The 25,304-nt window shown below is 35.6% G+C and overlaps 1 protein-coding gene across 1 annotated transcript; it reads right to left on the bottom strand.

Annotated features, from left to right (window-relative positions):
• Window positions 1–20,611: 20,611 nt before the first annotated feature.
• LOC126602971 (uncharacterized) lies at window positions 20,612–22,868 on the bottom strand. Its single transcript, XM_050269762.1, has 3 exons — window positions 21,105–22,868; window positions 20,846–21,022; window positions 20,612–20,767 (listed from the first exon to the last, which is right to left on the bottom strand). Exons 1-3 carry the CDS (start codon window positions 22,866–22,868, stop codon window positions 20,711–20,713), a joined length of 1,998 nt encoding a protein of 665 aa, XP_050125719.1. The 3' UTR covers window positions 20,612–20,710.
• Window positions 22,869–25,304: the final 2,436 nt, after the last annotated feature.

The raw sequence follows: 25,304 nt of genomic DNA on the forward strand, positions 1-25,304 counted from the left end.
AGAAAGATTGGAGTCTAAAAAGCTCCAAATAAAGGTAGCACGCTACTACATGTGGAATGACATTCTCATCTGAAGATCCTATACCGGACCACATATCCGCTGCCTAACGCTTCCTGATGACCTGAAGGTTCTAAGCTCAATCCACAAAGGCATTTGTGGAAATCACTCTGGAGCTCGATCCTTAGCATAAAAGGCTCTTAATGCAGGCTATTACTGGTCTACCATGCATCAAGATGCTCAGGAGTTAGTATAAAAGTACGACCGCTGCCAACGCTACAAGCTGATACCAGCACTGCCTGCCAGCAAACTTCACCCGTAAACTTCTTGGTCGTTCATGTAGTGGGAAATCGACTTGGTACGGCCAATGCCGCCCGTTACTTTCTCATATATATTTTTTTCAGTTATTTAATTTTAATCTCTAGCTCTCTGCAAATTCTGAGAAAAGATCTGTTTGTAGTGCACTTTAATCAAGCATTTGTACCTTAATATGGGTTCTAGAATGCGGCAAGAGGTCATAGAATGCTGCATGCACATTAGAAGAGATTAAACCAACCTTGTTTGATGAATGACTGTAATAAAAATATTTTTTTATGTTGCCGGGACGAAATTGGGAAGAACCCATATCACATTCACATACACACAACTTTTTTATGTTATACTCAGAAGATAAATTAAATTGAATACCTTAATTTGGGTTCTGAAACCGACCAATTACAAAAGCATGTGCATTATTCTCCAATTCTCCATGTGTATAATTCATGGTGCCCCCAATCCTTCCTACTCTAATCCTCCATTTTATTCAAAACTTGTTTTAGTTTTTGTGCTTGTACTTTGGTGTTTAGGGATCTGTATGATGCCATCTTTGTGTAATACTCTCCCTTTTGTCCCAAAAAAAGGAAAATAAATTTTGTTTACCTTAATTGGGGGAAGGCGCAGATTGAATCATTGAAGTGGAGCAGCAGTTTGGTGACTGAGTGCAGGGGATGGAGGTTTTATTCCTTTGGTGGGGCATTTAGGATTGATTATACATTCAATTTCATGTATACCTACTAAAAAAAAAATTCTTGATTGGAATTTGAGTTAAGATGTGTTTAAATTTATATAAGATTGTCTAAATTTAGTTACTTTTGGTGCTGAATTATGTTATAGGTTTCCTACAAGTGGCTGAGTTGAAATTACTTGGTGTCTTTGAATGTTGCAAAGAGGTATAAGAACTGTCTCAAAACTTGTGGGTTGCATTTCTTGTTTACAAGTGATTAAAAGTTTTGTATAGGTTACTCCAGGAGTTTGTTGAAAAGCATGAAAATGGGTTCAAAGTGGTGTATGTTTTGACATTTAATTGTAGACTGGTATGTATGTTTACTTGTGCTGATATATTTTCAAGTAAAATCTAATAGGGCTAGGGAGCATCCAATTATATTAAAAAGAACACTATGATTTTAAATCAATGGCGATCTTCCTGGTTATATTAGATGCAATAGAACATGTTAAAAGAGTGAGAGAAGTAGTTTGGAGGGTTATAAACACTTCCAATCTGTTTGTTATTTCAGCTTCTTGTATGCAATATAACATTTTAAAAGAGTGAGAGAAGTAGTTTGGAGGGTTAGAAACACTTCCAATCTATTTGTTATTTCAGCTTCTTGTATGGTTTTTAATGTGCATTCTATTCTAGTGGGGCTCTTGTTTCTGCTTCCCATCTATTTGTTATATCAACTTCTTGTACGCAATTTTTCAAGACAATGTTGCACTTATTGTTATATTAGAAATGGCGGAAAATGAGGGACCTACAATTTGTGTGGTACTGTGTCTATTTCAAATTCTACCGCCTTATATCCTAAATTCTCGGGTGCCACAGTCAAATACCCATTTACATGCAAATGTAAAAAATCTAGACATAAAATTGTTGCAGGTGCTGTGTGTAAAATGCAACTCTTCCTTCTGTTAGTTTTGTGTTTAAGGAGCAGAATTGACTTAATTTGCTTCTTTGTTGATACAAGGTTGTAACCCTGTAAAGTCCCATATTTTAAATTATATTATATTTGTGATAAGGGAAAAGATTTTGATTTTTATATACTCATGTGCTTCATTTTGTTTAATTCGGTCTTCCATAAGGTTAGATATTTAGGCACTATTAAATATACATAGGAAGTGGATGGAAGCCACGCGAAGGTCTTTCTAAGTTTGAGTTGGATAGGCTTGTGAGTTTGAGGTTCTAATTTGGAATTGGGTAAACACGGGTTGTGATTAATGAAGTGATTAGGAAAAGTAATAAGTAGGATGGGAGCATCCTTATATTGTTGACAGCACCTCCTCTACGTGTACGTACATATCCGTAATAGGTTAATATTTTATCTCTTGCCGCTAGACCATCCAATCAGAGTAGAGCTATTGCTGCCTTTTAGCTTCCTATAAATAGGGGTTGAGCCAGGGGTGCAGAGATCAGTTTCTTACAAGAAAAAAAAAAAGGGAATTGCAGAGAATGAGAGAGAGAGAGGGGGGACAGAGAGACGGCCGGAAAAAAGGAGGAAGTGATTAAGACGACACTAATCCACTACACCCCTGTTAACGCTATGGCACCCAAATTATAGGTAAGGATTTCTTATTCTTTATTCTTTCTTTACAACTAAAATGAGGAATATAAGGGATTGATCTATACAGAAGCAGTCAGCTCTTATTAATTTCGTGAAGTTAACTCATCTGTCATGGTCCATGGGTGGTGTTATTCAAGCTAGTTTAATACTCTTATAGAAATCTAGGGTTTAAGTATTTATACAAGCTAATATATATGCATATATGCAAAGGGTTGTGCGATTATGAAGGAAGAGAATGAAGAGTTTTCATATAGGTTGAACTGTAAAATAAAAGGGAATGCATAAATGTATATATGGCTACACGTGTAGATTAAGGAATTAGGAAGAGAGAAAGGGAAAATAAGGAGAGTAGGGACTTTAATATGAGAATTATAGGCTATTGAGATTTGTTTGGCACAAAGTGATCTTACCCTTGTTAATTAAGGGTTATGGTTTTGTTCTTGGGTTACTAAATGCAGAAATGAATGTGGAAAATAAAAGGAGAACATCGGATTTCACAAGGTGTGATCAATGTGATTGCTTCGTGATTGCTTGCTTTGGAATCCAGGTAGGGGAAATACGGCAGACCTTTACAGATATTGATTCTATTAAATTTCGTGAAGTACTATATTTGTGTTGGTTGATTAATGTGGTTGGACATTGTTTGGATTATTGCTTCAGTTGGTTGTTTACTTGTTAGTACTACTGGAATGTTTCATTGAGATATATTGTGACATGGAGATATATTGTTGTATGTGAAAGATGTAATAACGTTACTTGTGCATCACTCATGTGTTAGAAGTGGTTGGAACTTTGTTGGTGAGAAAGGAATTTGGAAAGAGGGTAATGGAAATGATCTTTTGTGTAGTTGAGCCAAACTCTTAGTAGGTACCAAGTCTCAGGCGAGCCCACAGTGCACAGTTTCTTTGAGGGTAATTCGGGATTGGCGACGAAGGATTTTGGCAAGATGACTAACAAAAGGGGAAATTGGGATGATTGAGTTACATGGGCTTAATTTGTATATTAAAACATTCGAACCACCACTGCAGAGGTAAAATGCACGATATGGGACGTGCAGGTCCGCGTGTTTTATTATATGAATTAACGGGTAGAGATGAAGAGTATTGTATTGCACTCATGCATTGTTGATGATAATGATTTGGTACTTGATTACATGATTTTATTACACTTAATTTAATATTGTCAATTTACTGTGATAAGGTTATGTCCCTACTAAGCTGTTGAAGCTCACTCCTCTATTGTTATGCAGGTTTACTAACTAAACTGTCAAAAGGGTAGAGGGGATGAGACGAAATAGACGTGAGGCTAGAATTTGTATTTATTTATTTAGCCTTGTAAAGAATTATGGATTTCTTTTTATAAGAGGAAATTTATTTTTCACTTCGTTATTTCAGTTTTATTTTATTTATTTAGCTTTTAACTCACGTTTCGAATTCGGGTTCAAGTTTTTATTACCGACCTCGGGTCCGGGGCGTGACAAACCCTCATCCATGCACTTGAGAAAATTTCCAATTTGAAGATTCCCTTGCTGATTTGAACTCTGTGCCTCAGAGATTAGCTTTCTGCTATTACTGACTGGCTTCTGACACTATGGTGAAAGAATTGATAGACTCCCTAATTTTCCATTCACGATTTTGTATACTCCTTTATTGATCCATGTTTCTCTTCAACTAATATACCTAACTAGAAATATTAATGTTTATGTATTGATTTTTGGTATTATTCCTAGCAACCAATCCTCCTCTTTCCAATATATTTTTCTTCTTAACTTTGGCGAATATTGATTTCTATTTGGGATGAGAAATGAATGTTAGACTGATATTCGCATCCAACATTGTAGTGATCCTTATACGTTCATAAGCAAAGGCAGAGTTGAGATTCTTCCCAGCAAGGAAACTGATAAATTGGGCATATTACAGACAATCAAGCTTTCTCATTCATTGAATCTGGTAAGGCCAATGTATCCCTACTGATTGATTCTCTGCACCTTTTTTTTTTTAAATTCTTAACTCCTCTTGAACATTTTGCATTGCTACTTAGTTGCTTACTTCTTGCAAGGATTTGAAATCTGGAGAGCTTTTGGTTTTTGTGATCATTTTCAAGTGCTGAAAAGTTATTTTTTTTCCTTTGCAGGTAAGTGCATATGCAACTTTTTTTCAGTCCCATGGGGTCGAGGATCAACAACGTGAGAAGATGAATCCTGAAACCAAGGAGCCTTTGTTCACCAACTTTACACCATTCTTCTTTGGAAACTATTTGTTGTAGTTTTTTCTTTTTTTGTTCCGACATCTTGTATGTACATTTTCATATATTTTATAATTAAATACTTTTTCTTGGTTTATTAATTATTGTTTATAATTTAATTTCAATATTTATAAAAAAATTAAATAAAAAATATTTTTGCAAAAAAAAAAACATGAGTTTGCGCAACGCATGTTTCTTCTTTGTCGCGCAAATCCTTCTGTCATTGCCTTGGCACGATGGTTAGTGTGCGACGAAGGTTCGTTGCGCTAAGTTTTGCGTGACGTTTTTTGACTTTGAGCGACGAAGGATCTGCGTCGCGCAAAATGTTTTTTTTTGTACTAGTGTCATATTATAAATATTCTATAATGAATATTTTTTTTCATGCATGTAAGCATGAAATTTTGTGATTGCACACAAATAATTTTAAGTAGAGATATCTACTCATCCTTAGAGCATTCCCAATCGGGGCTTACTCCTTATTGAGGCTTCTACATTTTAAGCCTTAGTAAGAAATTTCATCCCCAGTGAGCCAAAAAATGGGGTTAGATCCACTACTTCGACTAGCAGCTTCCTTTCTTGGGTAGCATAAAAGTGGGCTACATCTAACCGCAAAAGACAATGGGTCCCACGAGAAAAATAGCAACCTATGTGAGTCAAATTCTATCACTGTCTCTTCACTTGTGAATATTCTTATACTCTCTTTTTATCCTTTTTTTTATTTCGTTTTCTTACATATCGTTGTTCCAAAGATCGTCCAACATTTTGTTTGTATGTTTAATGCTTAAGGCATAAAATGATATAAGCTATTCTACTAAAAAGGCTCACTTTTATTAAATTAAAAAATTTAGATTTGCCTCTTAAAACTTTAACAGATCATATATATTTTTTCCTAACTTAAACCCGTTTATTGGGTTTTAACAAAAAAAAATGTCAATAAATTTGCTTTATGACTCAGATTACAAAAGTTTATGGTCCTAAAGTGCCCCTTATTATGTGATGAAACATTTGGTTCTGTTTGTTTGTAATTTATTACAATTTGGCTAATTAATGATTGTTTTATATTCCATTAAAATTAAAATTCCAAATTGATTTAATGTTCATGGGCATTGGTGGGTGAAATTTTCAAATAAACTTTTGCAAAATTGTATGATACTAATTTACTAATTGATGCTAGGTAAATTGTTGTGTTGTTCGTGAAAATCAAATTATTTTAGAGGGCAAATGGGTGTTTGAATCATTCAACGGATGAGATTGAGATAAGAGAATCTAATCCAACGAACGGTTTTTAGATGAAATCTAACTTCGTCAGAGTTTGAACTTTTTTAGGTAGAGAGGTTCATAAAAAAAAATTAAGATAACACGTCCAAAAATCAACTTAAGAAAAGTTTACACAAAAAAAAAGAGTGGTGATATTCCTACCCCGGTGTCTTATTTCCCCACCCACCTTTTAATGAAAATGTTAATAACATATTTATCATTTTATAAAAAGACTCATAAACCCCTATTTAATTCAGTATTAAAATTTTGAAAAAAAAACAAAATATAATTTAAAATAATAAATAAATAATGGTGGGTGGGGTGTGATATATTTGGTGGAAAGAGGTTGGGAAAGATTTGGGTTAGAATCGACGGAAAGGTTGGAGGAAGAAATGAGCATGTGCTAGATGAAGGGGAGAAACTTCAATGGAGAAAAAAGAGAATTGGGTGCGAGATATGTGATTTTGACAAAAAAGGAGGAAGATGAGTGGTTTGGGGATCCGGGGTCTCTGCAAGGCGGCGTTAGGTGTGAAGGAGATGAAAAATGTCTAGGTCTTAGGTCATGCATTTTCTTTTTTTTTTTTTCTATTTTTATTTATTTATTTATAATATTATTTAAAGATATATTAGAGTTATTTAAAAAAATATATATTATGGTTATTTGGGGAATAATGGTGGGTGAGAAAATAACATTTTACTTTTTTAATTTTCTTTGGTGGGTGGGATTATCATGTGGGTAGGAAAAGAAGACACTGGGGTGGGTCTAGTAGCACTTAAAAAAAAATTATCGTATAATCAAATTATTACATAAATAAATATATATAGCTCTATATAGAGCCCCAAACAAATAACTCCTCATTAGGAGAGATTCTTTTACAAAGCTCCAAAGATTCATCGGAGCTCTAAAATGTGCTATATTCACCACGTTTCCGACCTCATATAAAGCCCCTCATTAGGGATACTCTTAAATAGTTGAACATTGTTTCAAGGGATAATTCCAATCCTTTACTGAGTCACTAACATTAAGAGTCAGGCTCGCTATGGTTGTTTGAATGCTAACATTTATAGCAATCTGATTTACGTGCTTTGTAAATGTGACATCAAACCCTACCCAAATATAGAACAAAAATAGGATCCAAAACAAAAACAAATTTGTCTTGTTTTACTTCATATGTGTTATGCAAGTTGGCGTTTCATCATCAAAGAAACTACAAGGAAATCAAATTTGCAAGTTAGCTTTTTGCCCTTTTCATTTCATTTTCACTTCGAACCGTTCTTTCAATATCGAATGGAAGAGTATGGGAAATTAAGCTTTGATACATGCAATTTTAGGTTTTAATTAAAGGATAATGTTAGAATGATCAAATTTTTAAAGCAAATTTGCAAACTAAATGATGTGTCACCAATAGAAAATAAGTACATTAATCAATGCTTAAATAATAATCCAATCATCAATAACCACATCATTTTGTTTACAAGATTTGATTTAAAAATTTGGTCTTCCTAGCATTAATCTAATATAAAATCATAAACAACACATTGACTCAAACTCCTGTATTTTATAAATTTTGAATATTGTTAGTTGACTAAATTAAAATTTACATCTCATCTCATGCAGTGTGGGAGTTTAAAAATGGGATCTATTATTAGCACTCTAAAAATCTCATTCTACACTCTTCACAAGTGTATTTTTCTTTATAATTATAGAAACTTTAAAGTGCAAAATGATATTTTTGAAATGCCAATAACAATTTCCTTAAAAAATTTCCTCATGATATTGTTGTGATATGATTTCTCACCTTTTTTTTTTGGTAGGGCTCCGCAAAATTTCTTTCATTACTGTTGGTTTTGTCAATTTATGATGAACATAACAAACATGAATCTATTTGGAAAAATTTATATGTGTAGCCGCCCATTACTAAAGAGTCTATGAGCTACCCGATCGAGTATCACAAATGACACACTCCGACCCGAAATATCCACCTGGACTTCGAATCGAGTTGTGTTTTCCGATATCAGGAGGGTGACAAAGCCATAAAGTGTAGTGATGTGAAAAAATGTGAATAAATTTAAACCTAAAAGTTCCTTAATACAAGAGTGCGCATGTGAGCAAGAATGAACCCATTTCACACGTGATGTCAAAACATACGTAAAGTACAATAAAGGTAAAAGAGGAATTATACCATCGATAGTATTCCCACAACAATAGTTTGCTAGAAATCCTCATCGACACGAAAGCTCAACCACTAAAACCTGGAGGGGTGAAAAACAAGGTTGAGTGAGCCTAAAAATAAAGTTTTGTAAAAACCTTTTCAAGAATGCAATACTTCACAAACTTTCATAAAATAAATACATGACGTTCATAATCTCATATTCTCGCATAAATAAGCATATCATATCGAGTGCTCATCGACAGATGATGACACACGAGTTCATGCAAAGATATTCTGACATGAACAGGACTGGGTGTAACAATGATATACGCTCTAGTACTACAATCACGTGAAGACTGGGGCTATGCGTAGCGCATACGAGTCCTAATTGCCTATAGCAATCTAGGACAGGACTGGCACCTGCAATGGATCCAATGTGAGTGTACGATGCGATATGCACATACACATGAAAGACTAGCCCTGGCCTTGGCGAGTACTAACACCGATGCAGCAAATGATGAGCAGATAACATAAATATAGTCATGCCATAGTGATTCGACAAATTCTAGCCAACATAATATTATCCATAGCCGTAATTCTAATTGAGGCATCCCATAGGATTTATAATGATTTCCTAATTCTCATCGTTACGTCATTTCCTACAATGTTAAGTTAATTACGGCAGTCACATAGAAAATTCATTACTAGATGTATATATGGAAACTAAATAAATATATTTATATATAAAAAAAAATACCCACTCATAGTTACTTGCGATGTCACATCCGTTTGAGCTAGGAAGCTGAAATCTCCGATAGTAATTGTACCTAAGCATAATATTGAGACCCATTAGTAAAACTCAATTAAAACATTTGAATTTGGAGAAACATACGACAGATTCGGAATCAATGAATTGAAATACACTAAGAAATGTCCTGGGCAACTTTCGTAAAAAGTCAACGAAAAGTCAATGGTCAACCCTAAAAAATCAACTGAAATGCACCAGCGGTTAACTACGTTAAAAATTTGAAATTTCAATAAACAGATGTCAAAAACGAACTCGGGACGTTGAAATTAGCCTAAGAGGGTTTTCGAGAAAATTTCAAAAAGTCAACAAAAGTCAACTAATGGTTAACAGTTAACTTTAACAGAATATTCCATCCTCAAAAGGAATATTCTGTTAACTTTAATAAAATATTCTAAAGGAATATTCCTTTCAATCTCTGAGTGGATCCTGGTTGGTTGCCATTGCAACCGCTGGAATCTGGGAATGGGTTGGCCGGAATAAATCCCGGCTCCAATTAACTAAAAACTTCACCAAACCTAGCCATGTAATATACCAAATCGAATATCAAGGAACAACGATTCGAATTATACCATTGCTTTGCTCGACCATGGCCGGATTTCGCCGGAAAAGGGCTTGAAAGCCACCGAATTCTCTTGCTGGAAAACTGGCTTAATTTCTAGGGGTTTTTTCTGCAGACAAATCATCACCGACACACAAATCTAACCTAAGAATCAGGCTTAGGATAGCGAGATGGGAAAAATCAAGGGTGTTCCAATATTCAGCTTTCCAAAACTTGACAATAAATCATCTAAAAAGCGGTGTGGCCTGGGTTTGCATTTGCAGTTCGATGTCTAAGCATTTAGTTTCACGGCCAAGAGACGAGGTCAGGCTTCGAGTTCGTGGTGATGATTCTTATCGGAGAGAATGGTGGTGGTGGTCCGGCGACTTTCACAAAGAGAGGGAGAATTAGAGAGAGATAACCAAAAAAGATGAAAGAATGAGAGAGCTTCAGGGAAGAGAGGACCGAGAGAGACAAGGTGAGGTGGTAGCAAGGGATAGGTCCCAGAGAGTGAGGATGAGAGAACACGGGGACAATGAGGATATGAGACTCACTTGGATGGGTCTCACCATGCATAAAAATCATACAATGAAAAATATTAAAATAATAAAAGGGTTGTTTATCTCGAATATTGTATTTATCAAAATGCCCTTGGACTTCGTAAGTTCATAAAATCTCCATCGTAGCTCCAAATTCAATTTTGCTTAGCCCACGCGTTCGTACCGTCGAGTACTACACAAATACACTAAAAGAACAAGTCATACGTCTCTCTAAACGATGGTCAATGGAAGTCAAAATCCTTGCCTTCAGTGGCATTTTCGTCAATTCACTCATTTAAAATTAATAAAATCGTAAAGTTAGGGACGGGTTGTTACAACAAAGAATGGGTAGCAGTGGGTTCAGTTTTATTCGGTTCAAATTTTTGCCAAAACCAAAAATTAAATCGAAATTACTATTCTTTTTTGTTTGGTTTTTGCAATTTGTACTTTGGTTTGGTTTTGTTTTTTTTTTTTCCTTTTTTTTTTGTTTTTAACATATAAAATTGGAGGAAAAATGAAGAAAAATTTATGAATAAAGCTATCAACATATTTGGGCATAAAGTTAGGCTTACCAATCTTTGGGTTGATATTAGGCTACTAGTTCACTTGGACTCGGGCTTGGAAAAGGAACGCCCAACAAAAATAACTAAAAGAAAAAAATATTTACATTCATTCGATTCGGTTAAATTTAGTTTTTGAACCAAAAAAGTTGAAGTATCGTGCCCTAATAAATGTCCAAGCCAGAGTATGTATAGAGATCTTGAGAGTGTATAGAGATCTTGAGGAGTCATTGTAGGGAAAGTAAACCTAATTAAATTGGGAAACTATCTCTAAGAAAATCAACAATAAGATATCCAATTCTTCTAGAATTATGATTACGTTGCCTAATCCTCAAGACATCTTAATTTGACTTGAATTAGTTTCCTTACTCGGAAAACAAGTAATATCTTTAATGGGCTTAAGCCTAGCCTGTCGGATTAAGGTTGTTAGACTACGCTCTATGAGCTATGAGCGTTCTGGTCATTCTTGCCACTTGAGGTGCCATGTGTCATGGTCCAAGAAAATCATGGTCCCACAATTGCACCTAACTATGCTCTTGAGAGTGCGCTCTACTAAAAGAATGTGTAACAAAAAGACCTTTGAACTGCTTGCTTGATTAGAGCTAACCAAGTCCGGTTAGTCCTGCTTGCTTGTCTCTCAAAAATTTGATGTTTTGGAGTTCCGAACCTATTATAAACCTCTTGTCAAAAGTCCCGATGCATAGCTAAGAAGCAGGATGCAGGGTGGACTGCACCTATATATTCATAGCAAGACTTAGATGACTTAGGAAATATTTTGCTAAGTTTATTTTACTCAAGTCATTAACCCTGTTAGAGTAAAACACTTAGAATTGTTCATCCTTTGCTTCCTTATTGTGGAATATAGTTTGATCCATCAATCTTTCCAAAGTAAACTAACTTCATAGTAATGAGTACTGAGGTAAAACATGGATAAAGTTGTAGGCCTGGGATTGAGCTTAAAACCCCTAGGTAACATTGATTTGGAAAAACATCACCTCCCAAACTTAGTATTTATAAAGATTTTCATTGCGATAATCAGAGTACCACCTTACCCTGACACCAAATATTATGCCTATGAGAAATCTTTTGCCCTCGACTTGCTTTAATGCATTGATCAGAATAAGGATGAAAAAGTGTCGAATCGTACCTAGAATGGCCACTAGATCTTAATGTCAGTCTAACATGTTTGAGTTATGTTGTTTGTTGAAAACACTTTCAGAAGATTATTCTGAGTGTTGTTATGAAAAGTTGAGCATGACTCGGATTCCGTTTTTTTTCTTCTAAGTTTGAGGATTTTGATGGTTGCAATGTGTCGAAAAGACGGGGCTTCCTTCTCATTCCAAATTGCTAGTCCGTCCCTCATGAATCTTAAACGAAAGTTTGTTAGGGCCTTGGTCGCTTGCATGCGGGTCAGAAAACACCTTTAAAATCCTTTTGTTAGACCCTATGCATTAGACATGAGGGTTTCTGATCAAACTACACTTAGCTACTTAGCTAAGGCACTTTCACGTATTAAAGCACCACTGGAATGAAATTCCTCTTGAGAATTTTCTAGTATGGATGCCTCATCTGGAGCTTTTTAGACACGTGGTGTCACAAAATATTCTAGACTTAGTACATTAGTCTGAAATGAAAGTAATCATACTCAGGGTCGATGTTTAGAGCCACCCTCTGATGGTTTTCCAAATCACCCTTTCAATTATTCCATCGAATAGCGTAGATCTCAAGTTTGAATGTAATATCCCAAAACCCTTAGGTTGTATAAACTTCCCGGAGGCTAGATGATGCATTAGACTTCCAAGTCAAAGAGCTATGTCCTAATGTCTGTAGCCCATTTATCGTAATTGCGCTTAATACTGCTCGAGCCTCCTAAGTTACTAACCGAACACTACGAAGTGGGCTAAAAGTGACTTCTCTGACACAACCACTTTGAAGTTTTAGACTTGCAATTATGTGAAATTTTAATGTTGTGTGTTATTTTTAAATTAGGCGTTTCATGCATTACAATGAATAGTGTAAGAAAGAACAAAGAAATTCGCGCGAGGATCTGAAAACATCATTCCCATCTTTGGGTCTTCTGTCTTGGATATGTATTTACTCATGTATATATTAAATATCAAAATTACTTGTCTCTTAGAGAGTTACCATGGTTTGGACCAAGGTTGTTCACTTGTCGAATAGGCCTTCGAGTTGTTTTCCTTGTTTATCTTTGAAGATGCCTTTGAGAATCCCAAAAGATATTTAGGAATACATATTGCATCCTCTTAGGAGTGTGACTACTTGCGGCACATATCAACTCTAAATTGTAGGAACTCCAAGAATATAGGAAACCTAGTTGATTTCATACCAAACCAAGTTTCCCTTTCTTGCGCAATAAGCATAGTCAATCTCAGTGAGGCTCCAGAACAACATGATGTTAACATCATTGCTTCATTTGTGCAACTTCGAGGTGGAAGTTGTTTGTCCATGATTGGACTACGAAGGCGCACTTACTTTGATCCACCTTACTACGAATAGTTTCAGAGTAACTTGGAGTAATATCGCATTCAGACTTATTCATGTGTCGGAATCTAAACTCATAGACGCCACGTGCTGTATGAGATTCGAAGTCATAAAATTTTGTCTTTTTTTTTTCCATATGGTATGTCCCCTTTTCTTCTTCATTACAAGCTAGCAGTGGAGGAGGACAATGGTGGAGTCATCACGCAGTGCATTATGGGGTGACTTTTGCTTTTAGCTCATTGGAGCGGACTTGCATTGGTTGGAACCCTTAGGTTAACTATTAACTTGATCATGTCTGGGTGCATCGTGAACTCATAGAATGTTGCAACACATTGTACGTCATTTGATATGAGTTCATAGGAAGAACTTGAGGAGTTCCGTAGAAAATTTTAGCCTATGCTATGAATGGTAAAATGACGATAACATTTTCCACATAGCTCAAAATTTCATTTAATAAAATTCTAAACAAAGATGACATCCATATCTTTATGATAGTGTAACTGAGTTCATTTTGAGTAAAAACAATTTAACTTGTCAAATTAGCAGTGCTGCTGTGATGTTCTAGTTGGGTTGGCTTGTTGTTCAACTATTTTGCGCGCCAAATTTGAGATCGTTCTGTCTTTTGAAAAATTCTAGAACAATAATTGCATTATAGCTCCACTTCTTATCTTTCCAAGCGTATATGGCAAGTAACTGTGAAAAACTATGAAGACGTCGAAATCTTCATTTAGCCATTGTTGTGTAGTTCTAACGGGAATGCAACTTCTGTTGTCTTTGTTTGAAAAAATGGAAGGGTTGGCTGTGTAAAAACTTTTGGAAAATTTGACAAAATGATCGTTATCATCTTAGTTTTCATCTCCAACTGGCCTTGTGTCAACTTTCTGTTCATAATTATTCAAGTGCACAAAATGGGTTTCAGGCACATTAGATTGCCCTAAAGCTTTATGAGCACTTGATCCAATCGTATTGTTTGAAGGATTTAGGTAAAGCTGATTACAAACTTCATACGAGAGGTCTACACGTCATACTTGCGATGAGGTGTTGGTTTGCACGGAGCCAAATCTGCTTTCACTTCCTAGGTCAGAAGCTTTTCGAAAACCAAGTCCAGTTTTTCTGTTTTTGGAATAAACCAAGTCCAATTGCATTACTTGGTTCCTTGTGTGCTAAGCAAATCTTTCCGAACCAAGCACTTAGTCAAAGCTCACGTCGCGAATAACACCTTGTTTTGATCGGACTGAGGAATTCTTTTGTATATACAAGCTTCGAGCCTGCTAGGCGAAGTTGTCTTGTGCTTCAAATGAGATGCCCTCAGTTTCTTGTGCTTTGTGTTGGACGCAGAATTGTGGAGCTGTGTTGAGAATCGTCACAATCCGTTGTTTAGTTCGAAGCTCCGATGGAACTCGAGGCAGAATTTTGGAATTGAACTTTATTCTTTTTATAGGGGTGACTTGCCCATAGTGATTTCTTTCTATGTTGGGACTTTACTGCACTTGTCAAAGCAGTTGTGTTGTTACTAGAGTTAGTGGCTCCACCAGAATGGTATTGGAATAAGTTAGTCCAACATTGTAGGATATGAAAAGAAGAGGGGATGCAATTAACGCATATCCCTTTTGCAAACCAGTCCTTGATCATGGATAATAGTAGCAACAAATCTATTAAAAAAAAGTATTCTTTGTGTGAGTCATCGGAATTGGTGGTTGTTACGATTTGAGAGAGATTTGTTCTTTGAAGCATCAACCAAAACTCTGCCTTCAGGATTTTCTAGTTTTGATCATCACTCATGGTAGATGTTACTAGCTGGGGGAATATAAGTTCACCTCTTAATGAAAGCACCAATTATTGGAACCAAATTTGTGTACATCCGCGAGCAGAGGTGAAATACAGTCGGAAATGCCCATGATTTCTAGTTATTAGAAAATGGTATTGATTGGGGGTGTGGTTGAGTCTGAGAATGACTGCCTACATATCTCCTAGAAGGAGAATGAAACCATGAGTGTAGTTCTAAGAAAGAATGGTTTGATGTGTGGAACATGATGAACCATCCTTCACAAATAGCCTATGCGTATACAGACGATGGTGTGTATGCAAGATAAGCCTTTGTTAGGCACAAAGAGAATATATGTGTAGTAGTCTTGTAAAGAAGATGAAGAATCATCCCCCAATAAATACTTGTGCTACATTATTTATACAGATCTTGAGAGTCCTTGTAGGGAAAGATATTGTAATTAAATCGGGAGACTATCTAGGGAGAATCTAAGATAAGATATTTATTCTCCTAGGATTATGATTACGTTGCTTAATCTCCAAGATATCCAAATTTTACTTGAATTAGAGTTTTCTTACATGAGAGACAAGTTAATATCTTCAATGGGCTTAAGCGTAGTCTGTCAGACTACACTCCATGGCAACAGGCATTCTAGTCATTCTTGCCACCCAAGGTTTCAAGTGTCATGGTCCCAAAAAATCATGATACATGATGAATAGATTTTTTTTTTAGTATTATATGTCCGGAGTTCAAATATTTCTCTTTTTCAGTATGGCTAGGAGCAGTAATAAAAAAAAAATTGAAAAAAGTGCAAACCCTTACTTTTAAGCGTGTTGTGCTCATGTTGACTGCTCAACTCATTTTACATATTGTTTTCAAAACCTACCCTTTAATTTTAAGGGCTATCGTTGTATTGATCATTGAATTAGTTAGTCATTCAAATATATAATATGGGAAGAAAGAGTTGTTATCTGGCTTTCGTATATAGAATACTCCATCACTAATTTATAATTCTTATATTCGGGAAGGTTGCTTAATTTTTAAACTGCGTTGGAAACGTAGGGACGTGGAGCCAAACGCATGAATTCTTTAGTGCCAGGAAAGAATATGATGGCTTTCGCACATCAAACATACACTTTTTATTTTTTCTTGGGTTCTTGAACTTTAATCCTTGAAGAAGATTAAAATTTTAAAAAAACATGGTGTTAGATTGAATATTGATTTTAGTCTTAAATGTGTCCTTAATTCAAAATAATTAATGTACATTTTATTTAATGTCTCCCATTAAATATTTAAATTTATTAATACACAAATTTTAATTTATTTTTTGACCAAAAAAGAGTTTTTTAATTTATTAATTTTATTTAACATTCTTCAAATTTGGAAGACTCAATTAATGTACCTAAATGTTAGTACCGAAATATATTATATTGAACTAATATATTTAAATGTTAGTAACGAAATGCATGTACCTAAATATATGCACCGAAATGTATTAATATTAAATTAATATACCTAAATGTGTGTACCGAAATGTATGCATCAAAATGTTAGTACCAAAAATGTGTTATATTGAATTAATGTACCTAAATATTTGTATCGAAATGTATGTACCGAAATGTGTGTACCTAAATGTATGCACCGAAATGTATTATAATGAATTTAATATACCTAAATGAAGAAGATAAAGTACATCGAAATATATTGTATAACAAAAATTAGTTTATCTAAATGTTCACAACAAAATATATTACGATAAATGAAATGAAAATAAAAATTATAATGAAATAAACTTAATACATTAAAAATTAGAAAGAAAAAGATAAATAATAAAAAAATCAAAATATAATTAATAAATGAGGTTATTAATGTATCAAGGGACTAAAATTAGATTTTGATCTTACTCATGGTTTTAATCTAAAAGTCATATTTGCCAAGGATTAAAATGAAGTTTTCTATTTTTTTTTTTACGAAGGGAACATATACGTATACTTTTTATACGTTACACTACTGAAATATGAATAAGGAGAAAAGAAAAGCATATATTGCATACCAATATTGTAATCAACACATCGATAACGAAGGCGGCTGTTGCTCTCTTCAATTATTGGATGATAGAAAGTGGTGGTGGCTAAAGAGTTGATGAAAAAAAGAAACCAGTAGTGACAGTTACTTGATAGGACTTCACATATCTAACAGCATATTTGATGGCACACGTCAAAGAAATCAAATGAAAACACCACGAAGAATCGCATCAACCAACAGTACGAGAATTTGGTGTTTGATAACAAGACTTAAGTCGGATACCACAACAAGGACTTTTCCAAGTTGCAATTTGTTTTTATTTCGTGTGCCCTCTCCTTCACAACTTTCTTCAAAGCGATAAACCTCTCAGGGCCATTGATTTTGGATTGGGAAAGGGTTCCCTGTACCAGACTACTAGTCCAAGTGCACCCTATTACTGTAAAATCTTTTTATGGTTATAAAATTACAATGTTCGACAACAAACCAATTTTATTACTTAACATAAGGGGTAGTTAAAAACTATTATTATTTTTAATTTAATTATCCTTAACAAAAATTGTATTGGTACAAAGTATTACATTAACATTAATATATGCCAATGAAATGTATTCTTCAATCATCCAAATGAGCAACAATGTCGTTTACACCTTAACTGAAGAAGGAATCATTGATGCAATTAGGCAAGGAAGGAAAGGAGATAATCATAAGAATGTCAGTACGGAAATATCAAATTTTTTGCTAAAAATCTATAACCATGCTTGAGAAATTTGAAACACTATTAGAAAAACAAAGTGTCCATGTTGGCTATTGCGTACCCGCAGGATCAAAGATGTATCATTAACTCTATAATAACAAATCTTTGTCTCAAATAACTTTAGAGGAATATATATTATTTCATCTTAAATTATTATTGTGACAGTGTATATTTTTGAACTTATTAACAATTATTACTATGCAAGTTAATTTATTAAGCCGAGACTCAAAAAATTATAACTTATTGCAATGTAAAGTTTATCTCCGGACCACAAAAAATATTTCTAAAAACGTTTGAGAGACAAAGTTGAAAGTCTATTTTTTTTTGGGTAAAGCACATGAAATTCGGTTAGAAAAAGAGCTTTTCATACAGCCAATAGTACGTCGAAAATGTTTCACAAAACAGTTTTCATGTTTATGGGTTAGAAAAGCACATAGAATAATGGGTAAATCGCTAAAATGGTCCTTGAGATTTGCATAATTTATCATTTTGGTCCCTGAGATTCCAAATCGATAAAAGTGGTCCCTGAGATTGTCCACCATCCATCATTTTGGTCATTCCGTTAAAAACTCTGTTAAGTATCCCGGAGCTCTTGGCCGGAAGTTTGGGCAATTTTCAAAACTTCGTAACTCAATCGTTTCTTAACCAATGTCAATCCATAATATATCAAAATGAAGATATGAAAGTGTAGAATAAGATTATACCTATTTTGAAGCCCAATGGTTGCCAGATATTGTAGGAAAATAGCCTCAACTAGTCCGAGTGAAAACTTGAAAACTCGCTGGAAACTAGGTAAGCTTTAAACGTTCATAACTTCTTCAATACTCAACGAAATCAAGTAATTCAAACAACGAAAATCATAGTTCTTGACGCGGAGAAGAGAATGATACATTTTCGACGGCTAACTCGTTGTGGTTTGGCCGTAAAATGGCTCGAAAGTGGCTATCTTGGTCTCGAGTTAGCCACTTTCGAGCCATTTTTCGGCCAAACCACGGTGATTTACCCATAAAAAAAAAGGGTACCATTCTCTTCATCTCGTTGAGTAGTATGATTTTCATTTTTGAATCACGTGATTTCATAGAGTATTGAAGAAGTTATGAACGTTTAAAGTTTACCCAGTTTTCGGCGAGTTTTCAAGTTTTCACTCCGACCAGTTAACTTTGAGGCTATTTTCCGGCAACCTCCGGCAACCATTGGGCTTCGAAATAGGTATAATCTTATTCTACACTTTCCTATCTTCATTTTGATATATTGTGGGTCGAATTTGGTTAAGAAACGATTGAGTTACGAAGCTTTGAAAATTGCCCAAACTTCAGGCCAAGAGCTCCGGGACACTTAACGGAAGGACCAAAACGATGGATGGTGGACAATCTCAGGGACCATTTTTGTCGATTTGGAATCTCAGGGACCAAAGTGATGAGTTAAGCAAATCTTAGAAACCATTTTGGCGATTTAACCCTAGAATAATTAAAAGTTCATGTGTTCTTGTTTCAAGAAGCGGTAGTTCAAAACTTTTACGTTCATGAGCAAAATTACTTTATAAAAAGAAGCATTCCAAATGGAAATCTTTAGAAATTAAAACGAAGTCCAAAAATTTCGTCTATATTATCTCTCTTGTCATCTCTACGTGCAAATTAAAATTTGCTAGTCTACAACACGTTTGTTTTTTTCTTTTTCTTATTTCTCTTTATCACATGAAAAGACTAAAATTAAAGTAAAAGTCCTTGATCAATACCGCGAGCTTAATTTTCATCCCTAAACTATACTAATAGTTTCTTCTGTACATGAATTATGTTATTCTTTGCATTAATAATCATTTTCATTAACTTCGTCAACTTTTTCGTCAAGTTGATGACAAAAAAAGAAAAAGACTTGTCTTCGCAAGGACTTAGGAGGAAATCCTCATTAAACACCTCATGATCTATTCACATAACTTTGTCTTATGATCCAAAGATTGACTAAATACAAGCACGAAATTCTATGAATAGACCAAAAAGTATTTTAAGAAGGAACTCCTTAACCTTAAGGGGCCAAGCTCTCTCATTTTCAACTAATTATTTTTTTGTATAAAAAGATCACTATACCCTTCAATTTGACTGAAAAGAAGACATATTTGACAGAAAGACCACTCATGCAATCCAAAGTTAAGATGGAGGACATGAGAAATTAATATGAGTGTTTAGGGACAAAAACTAACATGTGTAAAGTTCAGGGATCTTTGCTATCACGCACCCCATGAAAGAAATTCAATTTTGAGGAAATTGTAGAAATAGTCCCTCAACTTTAACTCAATTGGAGCAATGGTCCCTCAACTTTATTTCCATGACTATTGGTCCCTCAACTCGTGAAAATATGTAGCTATGGTCCTTTTTCTTAACACCATCAATAACTCAGTTAAATTCAGTCATGTGCGTGGCACATGACACTGACTATAAGGGTAATTTAGGAAACAAATTATTTCCCAGATAAAAGCATCCTCATGCCCAGGTTGCATTCGATGCCCATCCCCAGGTTGAATTCAATATTCATCCCTAGGTTGAAGTTGATACCCATAGCTGTCTGCAATATTACCCAGTCTTAATCATGATAATTGATGTTAACTTATGACAACATGGTAGAAGGTAGTGGACAATTGGTAAAAAAAGGATCGTTGTCGTTCGACTCAAAAAGCTGTGTGTACCGTATACAAACTTAAGAACTGCAGGTTCTGCATATTCGACAAGAAGGTTGTTTCACGTCAACTTTGCATACCCAGAAAGACTTGGGTTGCATATATTTATAGCCAATATACATATTACATCATCTATTCCAGGCCTCCATGGTCTATCCACATCAAAAAAACAAGCATCAACATCATCTATTTCAAAACCACCATGGTCTTCACATCCTCCATCAGAAAACAAGTGGTAACATCAACTAATCGAGGCCTCCTTGGTCCATAAACATCAAAAAACAAGCAGCAATATTATCTATTTCAAAGCCTGCATGGTCTTGCTTGGTTCCCCATCCCTTTGTATTCACCCCTTCTCACCTAAATCAAAGAATTGATTCAGTAAATCAAATCCAATTGGCATATAATGTATGAGAAAATAATCAAAGATAAACTTACAGGTTGTTTTCCCTTTCCTTGTTGCCCTGCTTGAGAACTGACATGTTGCTTTTTCTTTCCTTGAGAGTTAATTGGAGCTCGTGTTTCGGTGTTCCCTTGAGACATTTGTGTCCCTGAAGTTTGAGAGTTTGCTTGGGCATTTTGAGTTGTTGCTTGAGTGTTTACTTGTTGAGTCTCCTGCATTAACCCAAGAATGAATTAAACTGCAATTCACTTGCTAGTTTGGTTTTTTAGGATTTACTAAAGCATAAATATGTACCTGATTCTTATTTGTTGCATTCGTGTGTTGTGATTTTCCACATCCTACTTTATTGTGCCCCAACTTTCCGCATTTACCGCAAGCTATCTCTACAAACCATTTTCTAAGTCTCTGAGGTTGCGGTGTGTCATTGTGCTCACCCAATAAATTAGTTGGTGGTGGAGGATAGTGTGCTTGTGGCTCAACTTCACCTACAGACACAATTCTCTTTCTTTTTGGCCTGCCAGGTTGCTTCTTGCATGTTGGAGGTTTCAATGGAGTTAAATCTGTCCTATCCCACAAGTCCATTCCAGGAACGGGGTGGATCATAGGATCATAGGAGTTCAAGTAAGCTTCCTTCTTGTAACAGTCATGGACATAGGTGTAAACACTCTCATCTCTAGCGAATATACAAGCAATTGCATGTGAGCATGGGATCCCACATAAATCCCATCTCCTACATGAGCAAGTAGACTCATTCAACTTCACTACAAACTGTCTACCACTTAAGTGTTGTACTAGGTACTCCTTCTCACCAGCCATCTTAGGAATACAATAAGTACTTTCCACTTTGCTTTTCTCAATTATCTTGAAAATCCTTGGACCAACTGGATGCTTCCAATTCCTCCCAGCAGCTCTCCTATTGGCCATCCTAAGCATGATATACATGTTGATGTTATCTAGAAGTCCCAAGATAGGCTTATTCCTTGCCACAACAATAGCAGAATTAAAACTCTCACATAAGTTGTTAAGTAGAACATCACACTTATAGTGAGTATTAAAGCGAGATCTACTCCAATTATTAGCAGGCCTATCATTAAGCCATTCCCATGCTTTTTCATGTAGATTTTTCATCTTTTCCATCTCTTCCTTCCACCACGGTATTGTTGTTGCCCTTGCTGCTGCCCATAAAATATTTTTCATTTCCAACCCTTGAAAACCAGAAGCTTTGAAGTTTTGATGTAAGTGCCTAACACACATCCTGTGCTCAGCAGTTGGGAGCAATTTTTTTATTGCTGATTCCAAACCCTTTTGCTTGTCACTTACAAAAGCCCATGCTAGGCCATTCTCAATTTTCAAATCAGCAATCAAAAGCTCCAAAAACCAAACCCAAGTGCTTTTGTTTTCTATCTCAACAATTGCATAAGCTATTGGGAATAGACCATTGTTGCCGTCAATCCCAACAGCCGTTAAAATCTGTCCAAAATGAGGGCCTTTAATAAGACAACCGTCAACTCCTATGACAGGCCTACAACCTTCCAAAAAGCCTTGTTTGCACCCTGCCAAACACACATAAATCCTTTGAAAAAGAATATCATCACCGTCCATTTGAGTCTTCACCTTGATTGTGCTACCTTCGTTGGCCTTCTTAAGCTCTTCCACATAGTCCCATAATCGTGCATATTGCTCCACATAACTACCTTCAATCACTTCTCTAGCAAGCCTTTTAGCTCTGAAAACTTGGTTTCTAGTAACCACCAAGTTGAACTCTCTTCTAACCTCAGCCATGATGTCATCGACATCCCAATTTGGGTTTGTTCTAAGTCTGTCTATATAGTGCTCTGAAAGCCACCTTGAATCTGCATATAAAACTTTGTCTACCCTCCCACATTGGTGCTCTAACTGCAGGGTTTTTATAACAAAGGTATCAGACCTTGGATTCTTCCTCGCGGCTAAAATCACAAATGGGCAAGTTTCTGACCCTTCACATATAGCCCTCAGCCTCGTCTTGTCATTTTTTTTTAATCTAATAGCTCTACCAGTCCTCATAGAATGATGCTCCATAGCCTCCTTAGCTTCTTTTTTGTTGGCAAACATCATGCCAATTCTAAATTGAGGATTTTTAAGGTCCACTTGCCTTTTCCATGTTTTAAACTTCGGTTTTCGTTTCTTCCTCTTCTTATTTAACTAAATTTCTTCAATATTATCTTCACCTTCATCAAGGCTGTCAAAATCCTCAGAGTTTGCTTCATCCGATGATATATTTCCAGTATGTTCAAAAAGCGACTCTGCCTTAAAATTCTCTAGCCCTTCTTCAACATTTATCTCATACAATTTATCATCATCTTCACTGTACTCGTACTCACTATCAACAAAGTCGTCATCATTTTCTTCATTTTGCTCACCTTTGTCAGTCTCAGTTTCTTGATTAATACCAATCTCGCCAAAACCATCCAAGTTAAACTCATCATCATCCAAGGTAGGCCACTCCAAAAAAAATTGACTACCAAACTCCTTGCTTGCATCAGGACCCACATAGAAGATCTCAACAAACCTATTTGGTGGTATTTTACCAATAAGGGTGACAATTGTACTGTCAGCCACAATCTCTTCAAATGTCCCTGGCACCCTGTAGTGTATTTGAACTTTCCCTGAGAAAAGATCATTCTCATCATAGCCTACATACTTCCCAATTTTTCTAAACTCTAACAATGACAGATAATCAGCTGTCACATGGTCCAAATAGCACACTTGGCCACCAATATAAGCACCATCCATCAAGTAACCACCATGATTCAGTGCAAGAGTACACTTTTCAGGGTTAGCTGCACAAAAAAAAATATAAAAAATAAAAAACAAGATTGAGTGATTAAAGGCAAGAAGCAACAGGTAGAGTAAATGTGCACACCTGCCTAAATAGGCTTAGTAATTGTGAGCATCTGCCTCAATGGCAACATAGACAATACAAGTTCCAAACAAATGAGAAAGCAAGTGATGACAAACCGACAACATTGGGACCCCAATGTAGGACCACAAACACTAATATCAACAAAAGTTGCAGACATAAGAATCTCAAAAGAAAGCATGACAAAGATGCATAAATCAGCTAATAAAAGGTACATCTTCTCCTTGAAAACACCCATATCGAATAACAAAGTATAAAAAGTTCAAGTTTTCCGGAAAACCTTACAATATTTCGGAGGATCTCCGGTCCACCTCATGACATCCGACAACTCCATCGTCATCGGCTAAACTATCCTTGAAATTAGCTATGGGTATCAACTTCAACCTGGGGATGGGTATTGAATTCAACCTGGGGATGGGCATCGACTGCAACCTGGGGATGAGGATGCTTTTATCTGGGAAAAAAATTTGTTTCCTAAATTATCCTTACAGTCAGTGTCATGTGCCACGCACATGACTGAATTTAACGGAATTATTGACGGTGTTAAGGAAAAGGACCATAGCTACACATTTTTACGAGTTGAAGGACCAATGGTCATGGAAATAAAGTTGAGGGACCATTGCTCCAATTGGATTAAAGTTGAGGGACTATTTCTACAATTTCCTCTTCAATTTTACTTGGAAATCTGTCATTTGATAGCATTTCAAATCAATGTTTTTACTGCTAAATAACATTTTTTTATACTTTAACTTTTTTCATCAATATAACATGATTGATTTTAGGATAACAGCCGATGCACGAATTTCTCTCCCATTTCATAAGTTTCTGTCCTTTTCACAACATCATTTTCCATCGTCACCAGTGGTGAATCTAGGAAATATTATTAGGGGTTTGTAAGAATGGCATGTTCGGCGTGCAAATTCTTTTGGACAGAACATCATGCAAATTGGTATTTTATAGAGCCTTGCTAGGCCTAAGGCCATTTGCCAAGTCATATTACACACTTGTCAATTGATGCCAACTTTCAAAGTAAGTATGTAGAATGGTGTCAATAGTTTGTTACTGACCCGACGATAGATGCCCATAGCAATGCATACAAGGGCATTAGGCTAACAGTTACCCTGCCTAGTGCCCATAGAGGCATTTGTCGAGCAGTTGGAGGATAACTTTTAAGGGCGATCTCAAATTTTTAAATGGCAACACCTAAATTTTCCATGAAAATTTTCTAAGCTTGGGGATGTCGATTGAGCCCACATTACCCAAAGATGGATCCGCACTGATCTTTACTACCCCATTTATCACCGAAGTTGAGGTTTCATTTTCAAGGATTCTATTATGCTGTTGGGTATGTGTGTATGTAAGCAATGCTATCTCTTGTTTCACGCATCAAACCAAATCCAGCGCACTAAAACTACATCACATTCAGAGAAAACGTTTTCTAGAGGAAATAGAAAATTTCCCGGAAACTATTTTTGGTCCAAACTGGATCGGTAGTTTTTGAACTAATCAATAATTCCCAGTGCAAGTGGACCTAGCCTAGGTCATTTTAAAAACATGGGCAAAATGTTTTGTATGCAGTCACGTCAGGTTAGCAC

This window comes from Malus sylvestris, chromosome 15 (assembly GCF_916048215.2).
Source record: "Malus sylvestris chromosome 15, drMalSylv7.2, whole genome shotgun sequence".
Lineage (NCBI taxonomy): Eukaryota > Viridiplantae > Streptophyta > Magnoliopsida > Rosales > Rosaceae > Malus > Malus sylvestris.